At 34.6% G+C, this 14888-nt stretch overlaps 1 protein-coding gene across 2 annotated transcripts in view; it reads right to left on the bottom strand.

The window, feature by feature from the left end:
* Window positions 1–501: 501 nt before the first annotated feature.
* The window catches only part of LOC150098861 (cysteine sulfinic acid decarboxylase-like), a 131686-nt gene continuing 117299 nt past the window's right edge, over window positions 502–14888 (bottom strand). For both annotated transcript variants that reach the window (XM_090405470.1, XM_090405472.1), the window contains one exon: window positions 502–1151. In XM_090405470.1, coding sequence (XP_090261596.1) covers window positions 969–1151 — 183 coding nt within the window. In that variant the 3' untranslated portion in view covers window positions 502–968. The remainder of the gene's footprint in view (window positions 1152–14888) is intronic.

Raw genomic sequence — 14888 nt, 5'->3', positions numbered from 1 at the left:
AGAGAAAATTGATAAAGCTGTAATTTGAAAGCAATAATCAACAAAGACTACTGGAACGCCCTCTGAGAAAAAAAAATTCCACTGATTTTAAATAACTAGATGTTATTTTCATGAAAAATAAATAAATAAAATAAAATTAATAATCATGTAAGCACCCTCTAGTATTACAAAATATTATTAAAATAGATATCAGAAATGTTGTCCATTTTTATTTATATCAGAATTCATAAGAATATCGTTTGTAGTAAGAAATAGCAGTGAAATTGTGTAGCGCATTATTACAAATCATGATTTATATGTTAATAGTTTTATTAATAGATTTATATGCTAATTTCGACTAATATTATTATTTATCATTATTATTTACTTTAATATTATTTTATTTATTTATTTAATATAATTTTATTTTATTTTATTTTATTTAATATTTATTTATTTCGATTTATATCAAGATACTTCAATACAGTTTAATAAAAACTCTCCTGTTATTTATTTAAAACCTACTAGACAAGTTATAAGTATTACCTTTCCCAATTTTATTTTATAATTCCCCATTATATTTTTAACAATTACCTGTATATGTAATCGTTTCTAGCAAATTAATAATTAAACTAATAAAAAATGCTAGAAACTGCTCATAGGTTTGATTAATGCAGTAACCTATTAGTAAACATCGAAATGATACATGAAATGAAAATGAACACAAAATAAGATTAATTTCTGATTTGTGCGTGAAAATATACCTAACGATTACAAAATGATGTCCAAACAGCTTTAAGAATAGCGAAATATCTACCCCAATTTGAAACAGGCATATATTATTAAGTATAATTGTTTACATTTTGAAAAATCAGTTTCCTGAGAATACTCATTCAATCTCAGGTTCGTTCTAAACGATATTTCAAAATCTGCTTAATTTCATTAATCATTTACATTTGCTTAAAATTTACTAAACGGTTTCACCAGCATTACAAATTCTTTCCTACGCGCTGTATTTCCCTAACAGCAAAATCCACATCTTCGATTGTTAAAGAAGGAACACAATGAAAGGTCATGCGAAGGAAGTTAACGAGAGACTTTGATCCCAAAGGTTGGTAGGAAATCATCATAGTACCATCTCGAACTACTGAACCTTTAATTTTAGGCGCTACCTAATGGGAAAAAAAAGAAAAAAAAAGTTGAGTTAGTATTTCTCCGTTTTAAAATTCAAACAAAAGGCATAATATATAACTAAATATTCATTTAATGTTTATAAAGTTATTCATTGTACTTTTTATTGCTTTAATACTCCCCCCCCCCCCAGCAAAGTAGAAATAGGACTCGGATGTCAAGAAGACATTTGCATGATGTACTAATAAGTATAAAGGTTTGTTTAAGATTTCCATAACAGTACAGTGGCTTCTGAGTTGAAAGGAGCTCTCCATTATTGCAATATTAATTGCACAATATCTTCTTGCACAATTATAACTGACTTAACGATTTTTCAGTCGTTTTACAATAAAATGACTGACAAATATTTCATCATTGTTTCATCAGTCACTTTACAAGTACATTACTTTTCAAGTGCACTGTCACATGATGAAGCTACGCAATATTCTCTTCGGTATGTGATTCAATCGCCATGTCAACCATGACCATCCGTGCAGGGGAAAAAAAAGAAAAAAAAAGGTATAATTTCTTGGTTCATCTACTTCTAACTTCTTTAACGAATTTACAGGATTATATACGACGAAAATTATGCTTTCATCCATCACAAGTTTCCTCTTTTTTTATTTTATATATATATATTAAAGTCTTAGTACCAACATAACTACAAAATAATGTTTGAAGACGTCTGCAAAAATAATTACAACAATGGTTATTGGTTTTAACGAATCTTAAAGATTGTTTCGAAATACGTGAACATAAACTAGAACCGAATGGATTCTTAATCCATCCGTTTTTAGACAATTTTTCACGCTTAGGAATTACGATGTTTGTTAAGTTTCTTTGCATTTTTATTTGTTTAGAAAAATTTGCACTAAATAATGATAAAAATAATGAATTTGGAATATTCCAAAAATTCTTAATTGCACAGGATGAGAATCAAATATATTATTATTATTATTATTATTATTACGTGATACTCGAAGGCAGTGATTCTCAACCACTGTGACGCGGCACTTTGGTGTGCCGCGAGATTTTTTAAGTGTGCCGCCACTGCGAATACCCATACATAAGCGGCGTCAGACAAGTGGTTCAATCAGTTCTACCTTCCTAGCGAGGACTGGCTGAACCAATGCGCATGGCTAGGATTCCCAAGTGGTTGTAAATTATCAAACAGTGCTATGGTTCCGAGCAAGCACCAACGTCACCTGCTCACTAATCATCCTTCGCTAGCATCAAAAGACAAAGCCTACTTTCAAAATTCATTATCTGCAAGATCCAAACAATTAAAGATTTTTAAAAAGCAAATTAGTGTGTCTGAAAAAGCTCAGATAGCCTCTTATGAAGTGGCTGAATTAATTGCTCTCAAATTAAAATCTCATAATTTGGCTGAAGAAATTATATTACTTGCTTGTCGTAAAATTGTAAAAAGAATGTTAGTGTGCCGCCAAATTTTAAAATTATTAAAAGTGTACCGTGACGGAAAAAAGGTTGAGAATCACTGCTCAAAGGACTCAATGTGGGAGGGCACACTACTCCACTACAACTTACCGTCCCTCTCACTTAATCCTCCATTAACACACACACACACACACACACACACACACACACACACACACACACACACACACACACACACACACACACACACACACACACACACACACACACACACAGAGAGAGAGAGAGAGCCATTTACCACCCACTAACACCACCATTACTACATATTGTATACGTGAACGGTGTGTAAACTGTGAGTGTTCTCATGGTCGATTTCTTAGAGCAGTGGTTCTCAAACTGGGTGCCGCAAGTATGCCACAAGGGTGCCGCGAAATTTTGAATCGTTTATTTGAAAAAAGCAAAATATTCAATTGCCAAAAATAACTAAATCAAACACAAATATATATATATATATATTTTGATTTTAATGGATGAAGCGTATATAAAAAAATTATAATTTTTTTGTATCACTCTTATATTATATCCTGGAATTTCATTAGATCACCGCGTGTCGTAGTAACTAGATATGTGACGGCACATAAATACTGGGGAAAATGAACTAATGAATGGTTAGTTGTCCTGCTGTCTGTTTTAGTATTTCTCTGTTCAGTGTGACAAATATTTTGACATCTACAGATAAAATTAAAGCTTTTAAAGATAAAATAAAAATGTGGAAGATAAAATTAAGCACCAACAATGTATAAATGTTCCTTAAAGTTGCCTCCAGAAAATGTAAGAACACTGATCTGCAAAAGCTTATTTACAGTCATTTAACATCGTTAGAAGAAAAAATTGACCATTATTTTCCAGACATTTCAGTCAATTTATACAATTGGATTCGAAATCCATTTGTAGAGTCAACATCAGCAATGAGCGAGTTAAGTCTTATAGAAGCCGAAGAATTAATTGGTATAAGTAACGATCGTACCTTGAGATTGAAGCATTCAGAAATGTGTCTGAATTCATTTTGGATAACAACTATGAAGGAGTAACCCAATATAGGATTCAAAGCACTTAACATCTTATTGCAATTTTCTACATCTTATCTGTGTGAACTGGATTTTTCTGCACTCGTAAATATTAAAACAAAGAAGAGAGAAAGACTAAAGGCCCTTGAAAATAAGATGAGAATATGTCTCTCAAAAACAAGGCCTAATATCAAAGAAATATCCAAACAACACCAGGCACATATTTCACATTAAGTTCATATTTTATTATCTGAACCTTTATAATAGCTTTTGTTTTTGGATTATTTGAAAATAAACCAATTTAGTTTAAATAAAATCTGTTTTCTTTTAAACACGCTTTCCTTCATATCTTTAGTATCTGTAATATCAATTTATTTATGGGTTATATATGCGAGTCTTTCAGAATCAATTAATCGGCACTTTACTCTCTATAAAAAGCAAATAATACTAGGGGTGCCGTGAAATTTATTTATTGATTTTAGTGTGCCGCCAGACAAAAAAGTTTGAGAACCACTGTACTGAAGAAAGATATCTGCTACCATGAGATCGGCTAACTCATCTTCAACTGAAAGTCCCATAAAAAGATTCTTCTCTTCACGATGAGAATCAAACTCAGTTCTTTTATCAAAGAGCGCAATATATGCCTAGGTAGCGCAACCAATTGCGCTACCTAGGCATATATTAAAAGTTCTATTTGAAATTTTAGAGTGCAAACGGCTCTGAGATTTTTAGGAAAAGTTTTGTGGATGAGGATATGGGGTGCTTAAGGGTTAAAGCTGTATAACTGAGAGGAGACCTCCACATAGCCTTTAAATGAAAGCGGAGAACCGACCAGGGCTTCTGACCTAATGTCCAATCCTCACCTTCTCGTGGTGCACCCTGTTGGGTATCTACTTGGATACTGAACGGACGAGGATGGGCTGGCAATTTGGGATTTAGCCGACCAAATTGTATTCTTATTGGTTAAACCAAAATAAAAAATGATGGTACGACATGACAAAATTTCATGCCGGCTGGGGCGTCGCCCGGTTAAACAGGGGCCCCCGTTGTTTTCGCCAGGGAACCAGGGCGAACAGCGAAAAGTCAACTACTGGAACAAATCTGAAAACAAACCCCAACTCAACATCACCAGAGTTAAAGATCGGTACTGTCAACATAAGAAGCCTGAATGGCAAAGAAATGGAGCTAGCTGAGGAATTAGATAAGTACCAGATCGACATAATAGGGGTGACTGAAACAAAAAAGACAAAAACTGGTGAGATCTTTCTGAGCAATAAATACAAAATGTTATATTCAGGCAATGACAATCAAGGAAAAGAAGGAGTAGCCATAATATTCAACACAAAATACGAGGCTCATCTTCTTGAATGGCAGGCGGTCTCAAGTAGAATAATGTGGGCAAATATGAGAATGGGTAACTGGACAAGAGACTTATTTGTGCCTATGGTCCCACAGAAGGTTCTACTAAGGTAGAAGTGGAGGAATTTTTTGAGGCTTTAGAAAAAGCAACTGACACAATGAAAAAGGAAAAGTTGGTCCTTGTTGGGGATCTAAATAGCAGAGTAGGAAATGATTGTCAGACATACAAAAATATTTTGGAAAAATTTGGAGAAAAAAGCAAAGCTAATAATAATGGCAAATATCTGTTGGATTTCTGCTCAGGACATGGACTGGTTATTAGTAACACCATGTTCCAACATAAAAATGTGCACAAATTCATATGGAGAGAAGAGGCAAGGAATAAGAAAAGTCTCATTGACTATGTTATTGTTGATAGTGATGTTTTCTACCTGGTGCAGGACACCAGAGTGTACAGAGGATTTGAAATTGGAAGTGATCACTATTTAGTCTTGAGCAGGATAAAATTGAATTTCATATTGAAAAGAATAACATGTAAGAAAGTTTTAAAGCGAATAAAAGTTGAGCAGCTCTCAGATGTGAAATGTAGACTAAAATACACAAAGATTATTGAAGAAAAATTGAAAGAGTTTGAGAACAGGAATCGAACCTTGGAGATTCAGTGGCAAACGCTGAAGAAAACATTGATTGATTCTGCCAGAGAGGCATGTGGTGAGGTTGTCTACAAGGATAAAAAAATCAGAACTCCCTGGTGGAAACAGGAAGTTAGAGGCAGTGAAGGAAAAGAAGAACGCATATCAAAAGTTCCTGGCAAATAAGTCAGCTTGTGCTCTTAGAGAATACAGAGATAAATGTAAGAAAGCTAAACAGTGTGTAAAACTAGCTAAACAAAAGTCATGGGAGAACTTTGGCAAGAATATAGAAAATAAATATCAAGAAGGTGGCAAAATATTCTGGAGGTGTTGAAGAAGCTTAGGAATGGAGGAAAGAGTGCTGTAAAAGGAGTTAGAGATGATAAAGGTGACATGAAAACGGGAGAAAAAGATATCCTTGAAGTATGGAGTAATTATTTTGAAAAACTGCTAAATGAAACAAGCAGTGATGACAGCACAGGGGTAAAAAACACTGACCAGGCATGCAGTCAGGAATACATATCCATACTTGAAGTAGAAAAAGCCATCAAAGGCTTGAAATGTGGAAAGGCAGCAGGGGGTAGATGACCAGAAATGCTGAAGTATGGTGGTATAGGAGTCTTACAGTGGCTGCACTGCATAGTTCAGAAATCCTGGACAGAGGGACGAATTCCCGATGATTGGAGTAGAGCTCTCATAGCACCCATATATAAAAAGGGAAATAAAACTGAATGTGAGAATTACAGAGGTATTTCCCTACTGAGTGTTCCTGGCAAGATCTATGCAAGTATACTTGAGAAACGGTTGAGAAGAATTGTGGAAGAAAAGCTTGGTGAAGAACAAGCTGGATTTAGGCCAAATAGAGGCTGTCAGGATCAGATTTTCACTTTACGACAAATAGTCGAGAACGTATGGGAATATAACAAAGATCTGTATTTAAGTCTTGTTGATATGGAAAACGCATATGACAAGGTGCCAAGAGAGAAGCTATTCAATACACTGCAGTTATATGGTGTCAATGGGGCATTATATCAAACAATACTCAGTCTTTATTTGAGTTGTAAGTCAGCAGTTAGAATTGAAGGAAGTACAGGAAGATGGTTTAATGTTAAATCTGGTGTGAGACAAGGATGTACATTATCCCCTCTGTTATTCATTATCTATATGGATCACATTATGAATAAAAGTGGTATTAAACATGATATCAGAATTGGAGAGGTTAATGTCGGCACTTTGCTTTATGCGGGCAATGTTATACTCCTAAATAAATCTGCTACAAGTTTTCAAGATTCCCTGACTAAATTGAATAACTGTTGTAATAGATATGATATGAAGGTCAGCAATAAAAAGACAAAGACAATGAAAATAAGCAGAATCGTTGAAAATGTCAACTTTGTTGTGAATGGAGAACCTGTGGAACAAGTGAAACATTTCAGCTACTTAGGCACGATTTTTACTGAAGACGGTAAGTTAAATATAGAAATAGACAACAGAATCAGCAAAGCTGGTATGGTAGGAAGTCAATTGAATAAATTCATATCGAATAAGAGAGAAATTAGTCGGAATACTAAATTAGCTGTATACAAGACAGTGTTCAGACCAGTTTTAACTTATGGATCTGAGAGCTGGGTCAGAAGTAAAACACTTGACCAAAGACTAGAGACCGCAGATATGAGAGTCCTGAGAAAGATTATAGGCGTGAACAGATGGCATCAATGGCAATATCATATTAAAAACGAGGATATTAGGAAAGAACTTGACATGTCAACATCCAGGAATGCGTTAGCAGAGCTAATCTCAGGTGGTATGGTCACTTAAACAGAATGGGCGAAGAAAGATTAGCAAAACAAGTGTTCTCTGCCAAGTTGGCAGCAAAACGACCCAGAGGAAGATCAAGATATAGGTGGATTGATACGGTACAAAGTGCCTTAGACGATAGAAATATAAGATCTGATAATGTTGTAGTCTTGACAAGTAACAGACTGATTTGGAGGAAAATTGTAGATAGGAAGTAAGTAATGATGTAATTTTTGTCATGTAGTACTATCATATTCTGTACACCCCTTGAGGGTACATGGCAGGAATTTGATGATAATGATGATGATGATATATATATATATCTGTGTGTGTGTGTATATACAGTATATATTATATATATAATATGTATATGTTAAAGATACCAAGAAATTTTATAAACTTGGTTTTAATCCTTTTTTCCCAAGTAAGCTAAGTTTGCGCCTGAAGTATTTTCAGGTCTGAGGCAACTCGTGGTAAAAGTGGCATAAGTAATCCTTTCAGACATGTATAATGCTATGTATTTTACATAGCATTATACATGTCCGAAAGGAAGGGCCACTACCCAGACCGGTTTCCCTGTAATAAGTGCGGGGTTACCTCTCCAAAAACTCGTGGGATCCCCTCCCAGATCACTCAATAATGAGCGACCCGCAGGATCAAAACTCAGCATTGTTCCCCTTAGTAACAGTCTCATCCTGCCACTGAGAAGAACTCTCAGCGTTGGCCCTACCCTGTAGAAGGCTCACCACCGAGCAGAACCGCTCATATTTCATTTGAGGGGTAACAGCAACAGTCGTTCCTCAGTTATCTTCATGAGCTACAGCATTGCCATCCATTATCCCCCCCCCCCACACACACACCTGGGTAGCAGCAACAGCCGTGCCTCAGTATTTACTACACTTCATTGAAGTGAAGTAAACTTCATTGGCTACAGCACTGCTATCCACCACCCAGGCATCGAACCGGTTCCGACCTAGAGGTCTCGGGTATCACCACCTCTGGGTCAGTGGGAGCCTGACTCAGAGGTGGTGCTACAAAGGTTGAAGTAATGCAGAACTTATATTTACCTATACGAGTTGCTACAAGGTGCTCTGACCTTATTAAATAAAAATCTCAGGATGAGAGAAAGATGTAGAAAGTTTTTTACCTTTGATGTACTATACGTTAAAGATACCAAGAAATTTTATAAAAAAAAACTTGATTTTAATCCTTTTTTCCAACTATTCGCTAGCAGATTTTTTTTTAATCTCTACTACAAAATACTTCCTGTTATACCTATAAAAAAATTCTGTTCAGTAGTCTGCAGTAGATGTGGCAACGCATATTTTATCGATGTCATTTATTTTATTTCTCTCAGAAAGTTTCGATTGCAGTCGCCGACTAGAGGAATTATTTCTAGGCCTGTCTCCAGACAGCTCCCGTGTTAGTCGATCTTTGACGCGACCGTAGAACTCACTGTTACAGACAACAATACGAATGTGAGGACTTAGGATCACGAGATGGCAGCAGTTGTCTGCCACACTCTCTTCCCAATGTTTTCAAAATCATCGATAGTCATATACCTCAGTTTCTGGTGATGGCTTCGTCATACGATTTCAAGTTAGTTAGGAGCTAAAGCTCCGCCTATATTCCGTTTAGGAAATAAGAGCGGTTAGGTTATTTATTTTCATTTCATTTATTATTTAAATTTAAAAGCATAGTCCAGGCTAAAATCCTAATAATAATAACAAAAAAATAAAAAAATAAAAAATCAGAACCTATATACAGCAGTCGGTATCAACTAGACCCTCTGGTTGTAAAAACCCGGATCGAATTCCATCTCGGACGCATAAAATCTTTCTACGTCCGAGATGGAATTCTAAACTAAAGGTGAGTTAGGATTTCATACGAAGGTAGAGTGCTTTTTTTCCCCTTCTCTCTAGGAATATCAGCTGCTTTCAACCCACCAAACACCACTGACTGACAAACTGGCAAGAAAATATACGCATTGACTGACAATAGTTAAGGAGACAGGATTAACAGCCTTATCATTGCATTAATCAGATTTCTATAAAGCAAAGTTAGTTACATGATAGCCGCCTAACACATTTAGATGAAAGATAAGAAGACAAAAGGTTCAAATATCAAGTGGTTACGGTTAGGGTTAGCGAACAGGTATGCGTACCGAAGGGCGCACATACATGTTCTTAGACTTCACTTGGTAATTACAGTTATATTATGACAGTGAACTCTAAATTGATTTATTTTGATTGTTCTATAGGTTCTACACATGATGCAGCCGAAGGTTTGTCAGTTGGAGCCAAACCCAAGAAGAGATATAGAGGTATTCCTACTAGCCAGGGTCGTTTGCATTATGGCTGCAACTTTTACAAAGCAATAAAACGAAACAATAAGGATTTATTATGCAATATTATCCGTTTTGTGAATTAATACATAATTTAATGCATTTTCTGATATATTTTTCGAATTTAAATGTACAGCATTCATCACAATTGAGGAAATATTTATTATTTGAAAGGAAATGCATAGTATTTTAGGCGAACTTTTGTTATTACGAAACCTTTGTGCAGTATTGTTTTTCGAAAGAACAAACCAGCACGTTTTATGTTCAACGAAGGATGTCTTCATGCACTGTCGATGTTGCATAAAATGAAGATTACCATATACACCTGTAAGACAGTGAACAGCTGGTTGTTCATACGAACTGAAACGCATATGCATTTACAAAAGATTTTTTTTTGCTCGATAAAAGGTTGCTTCACGCAATGGAAAAGGCTCCGATGAAGCTAAAGAAGAGAAAACAACAAATACATATCGTTTACATCAGCATTATGTATTACTGATTTGATATTGAAATGTTTTTACATTTTTTCTAAAAATGAGTGGAAGGTGTGTGTGTGTGTGTGTGTGTGTGTGTGTGTGTGTGTGTGTGTGTGTGTGTGTGTGTGTGTGTGTGTGTGTGTGTGTGTGTGTGTGTGTGTTTAAATGTTCAGACCAACTGAAAATAAGCTAGAAAATAATCAACATATTTTCTTTAAATTCTCTAACAAAACTGTATGCGTGCGGTGTGTGTGTGTGTGTGTGTATGTGTGTGTGACTTTTTGAGAGATTTTTGAATTTTATGGATTTTAACCGAGAATCAAAGTAAATCTGAACAAAAATTTATTTATTTTTTTCATTCCAAATGCTCAGTCATTTTTAATTCGATTTTTAAATTTTAAATTTTAAAATTTCCAAACTGTAAAAACGAATCGAACTTAGCGCCTTTTTCTGAGCTCAAAGCGAAGGATATCAGTAAACGAACACATTTTGAATTGAAACTGGTTTAGAAGAAATAAATATTTTTCCTTTATGTACAATTCAAGTATAATTATTTAAAGCACAACTGGAATAGTTTTTCGGGTACGAGAATGTTACGATTTTGAATACAGTGCATGCAACATACGAATTGCATTACCCGGATGTATAATGCATAGGAAATGATTAGATAAAGAGAAAACTCTAAGGAAATCCTTCCCCTCCTGTACTCATTTCGTTCCCATTTTGTCCGGCCATCAGAATCAGGAGAGTGTAGTCACGTTCCTCATCCTTAATTCTACACTGATTCAGCAGGTGAGAGCAGAGCATGTCGCTGCTTAATATATGCTAATGATGTTTTTCAGAAGACAACTTGAATTAACTTACAAACAGGAAGTAAGTGGATTTTTATTTATTTATTTATTTTATTTTAATTTTTTTTTGTCATGGTAACTTTAATAGAAATCAACATGAACTATTATTAGCTGTGCTATTTTATTCCGAGTGAACACGAAACTGCATATAAATATTGCAGAAATCAGCCAATAGGAATAATTCCTGAATATGATGTGTATTTTTTTAAACATATTCCAGATCAGAAGCTGAAGCATTTCAAGATTCGCAAGGCTTTGCGTAAATACAATGACGGACATTTTCCGGCATAACAGGAAACTTGAATGCTGCGTAATGCCTATTCCCTGCGAACTCTCTTTGTAAGGAATATAAATCAACCAATATATCTCTTTAAGATTTTTTCAGGTTTTCATCATTTTCGCGCTACGGATTTTCTTTCTTTTACAGAATGCAAGCATCTCCACTTCTTTAGGTACCGGCAATAAAAATAAATACTTTTTTAAAGAAAAGCATATACAGTTATTTCGCGTTGAAACACTGGCGGGATAAAAGGCGCAAAGCTTTACTAAATCAAGGAATAAAAAAATAAGAAAATATAAAAGAAAGCACATGAAGGAACATAGTAGAAAATATTCAAGCAGAATATAATCTGAAATGCATATCAATATCAAAGAGAAGTCAGAAGTTAATCTTTAAGACAAATAGTTGAGAAATCATGGGAATATAACAAGGATCTGTATTGAAGTTTTGAAGATCTCGCAAAGGTATGAGAACGTGCCAAGAAAAAAAAAAAAAAAACTGTTCGATATGCTGCAATTATATTGTGTAAATGGGACATTACATCGAATAATATGTAGTCTATAAGCGATAATAATAAAATCAGCAGTTAGACATGAATAAGAAGATACGGAAAAATGGTTTAATATAAACGCACGTATAAGGACAAATGTGCACGCTATCTCCAGTGGAGATAGAGTGCATTTTTGATTATTATCTATATGGATCACATTTTGAAGGAAAATGGCATCAAACCTGATATCAGAATTGGTAATCTCAATACTTTACGTTTATACAGGCGATGTAACACTTCTAAATAAATCCACTGCAAGTCAATAGAGTTCCTTAACGAAATCGAATAACTGCTGTGACAAATTTTGGTATAAAATCAACAATAAAAAGATAAAGACTACGAAAAGAGGCAAGAACACTTAAAACTTCGGCTGCATCTTGTAGAACCTATAAAACAATCAAACCATTTCAACTATTTAGATCCACAAGTTAAAATTGGATAATTTTAACTTATGGATCTAAAAGCTGGATTAGAAGTAAAACAGTTTATCAAAGAGAAGACTGCAGATATGAAAGCTCTGAGAAGGAGATAGGGGAGCCAACAGATGATAATCATGAAGACAGAAATATAAGATCTGGCAATATTAGAGTCCTTGAAGGTAACATACTAATTTGGAGGAAAGCTGTCAACAGAAAGTTAGTAATATGTAATTTTTCCATGTAGTACTATTAATCATTGCATCCAGTAGACTTCTGAGGGTATATATTAGGGATTTGCTGCTGATGATGATAAGGAGGTGGAAGAGGAGAATGAGAACTCAGTGAAGCAGCCTTTTTTTTTTGTGTGTGTGTGTGTGTGTGTGTGTGTGATTCTCATCCACAAAAGGTTGTGGGGTAAATCTGAAACTCTGATCTAGAGACCAAACATGACAATCTTTTAAGCCACAGTCTGCAATTCACAGTGTGAAAGTGCCAGCCTCAGACTAGGTGTGTTAAAAATCACCTTCCACTTATTCACAAACATCCATAGTAGAATGGGATTCGCATCCCGCCTACTGGTTGGAGAGCAAAGATTTATTGGATCAATGAGGCTACCGAAACAGGTGGATCGTCTGATGAGAGAGAGAGGTTCTATGATACTTGCACAATCCTCTCTAATCGCGATTACCATATTGCACTCAAAATCATTTAGGGTTGATCCATTATTGTGCTGAACTGTGCTTCGATTTAAACCAAAGAGATGAATCTACAAATTAGTAAAGATCATAAACACTAAAGTTACTTTAAATTCTGTCCATCCAAAAGCGGAGTTTTTATTGGCGTGACATAACGCACTTAAAAATAAAATAAGAAAAAGGTTCAAAGTGTTCATCATTTTCTTTCCTACACTATTTACAGTTGTTAGTCTTCTGTCGTGATTAGTATACATGACGTGACAAGGTCTGTTTTCACGTACACAACCGTATTGTTTCGAAAGAGAGAATTGAAAAACAACCTTATGTAGAACTGCGAAACCTAAATAATAGAAAATAATTCACTCAAGTTCCAACGAACCTACCGAGATTGGTTTTAGTAACTATAAAAATACATATCTTGTGTGGAAATGTATGTGTGTTCTTTGTGGGATGATAAACCCTGCGATAGCCATAGGATGAGATTAGCTATATAAATATAAATAAACAAAATATCTGAAAGTCTACCACGCGCGATAAAACTCTCTCTACATCGAAATAAAACAAACAATATGAAAACCGGATACAGAAAAAAGCACTGAGAATCTAAATCGTGTTTACTTAGAATGTAACTTTTAGAAAAATATTATAAAACTACAAAAATAATGATGATGATAATAATAATTAATTAAAAGTCAAAGATTTACATTATTATTTTACTGCATTTTTATCAATGCTTAGTGCTAAAAATTAATAATCGTCTACGTTTGTTTAAAAGAATGTTTAATTGCTCATGTGAATAGCCCTCGCTCTTTTGGGCACCGGTTCTTTAAATCTTGGCTTGATCTCAGAGGGAACATTGGCCTTCAATGTCCTAACTGTCGAGTTGATTGTTGAACGATCAACCAGCACAGAAATATCTAGTGAAGCTTTTTTTTTTCTCTCTCAAAGCACGGTGATTAATGACAAGTTTCTACATCTTGTCTATTTACCTAATCTCATGAGCTTAGTTTTGATTTATTTTTATTACATGAATTCTTTTTGTTTCGGCTTCAACAAAACGAAATAGCTTCGCACAACTATACTTTATTTTGTGAACAATGTGAGATCATTAAGCAAATAAAGTATATTCAAGTACAGTTCTAACCGATAATTTACACACGGATTTTGCATGAGTTATTATAGCGTAGTTATCTTTTAATTTATTTATTTATGTATTTATTTTACCAATACGTGGCGTATGAGTCACGAAATAACCATGACAACGTATGCTTATTTCATAACCAATACGCGTGCGTGTCGTCTGCTGCACTGACAGATCAGGAAAACATTCACTTATATTCAAATAACCTTGTATTGAGCTCGTTTATTATTCTATTGAACATTCAATACAATAATAAATCAGAGTTAAATATGAGGGGAGTTTTATACATTGACAAAATTAATGTGCCCATTTCGGATAAAAAAATCAATGCAATATAAAAGATATTAAGCCAATTTAAGCATTACTTTTTCATACATACATCTGGTTATTTTTTTATCGATTAAGTGGAACTAAATTTGCTTAATGTCAGATATATTTTCAAACAGCTTATTATTTTTTATTTTTTTTGAATAATCTTCTTAATCGGTTTCTGTTATAAACAAGGAAACGGACAACTTCATGATACTTGCAGACAAAGTTTAGCGCTTGAGAAACTAACCAAAAGATTTAAAACGAAAAACATTTCAATGCTTCATCACCATCCAGAAGCAAAACAAAACAAAATGCTAAGACGGGCAAACTTCGGTGCACTTCGATATGCCTACGGGCAAGAGCAGTGAACGAAGATGAATCTTTCCGCTTCCATACCCTTTTCACTGGAATGTAAAAG

Source organism: Typopeltis vanoorti, chromosome 15, assembly GCF_054136105.1.
Source record: "Typopeltis vanoorti isolate ZY-2024b chromosome 15, IOZ_Tvanoo_1.0, whole genome shotgun sequence".
NCBI lineage: Eukaryota > Metazoa > Arthropoda > Arachnida > Uropygi > Thelyphonidae > Typopeltis > Typopeltis vanoorti.
This window is presented reverse-complemented; position numbering and strand designations above follow the sequence as displayed.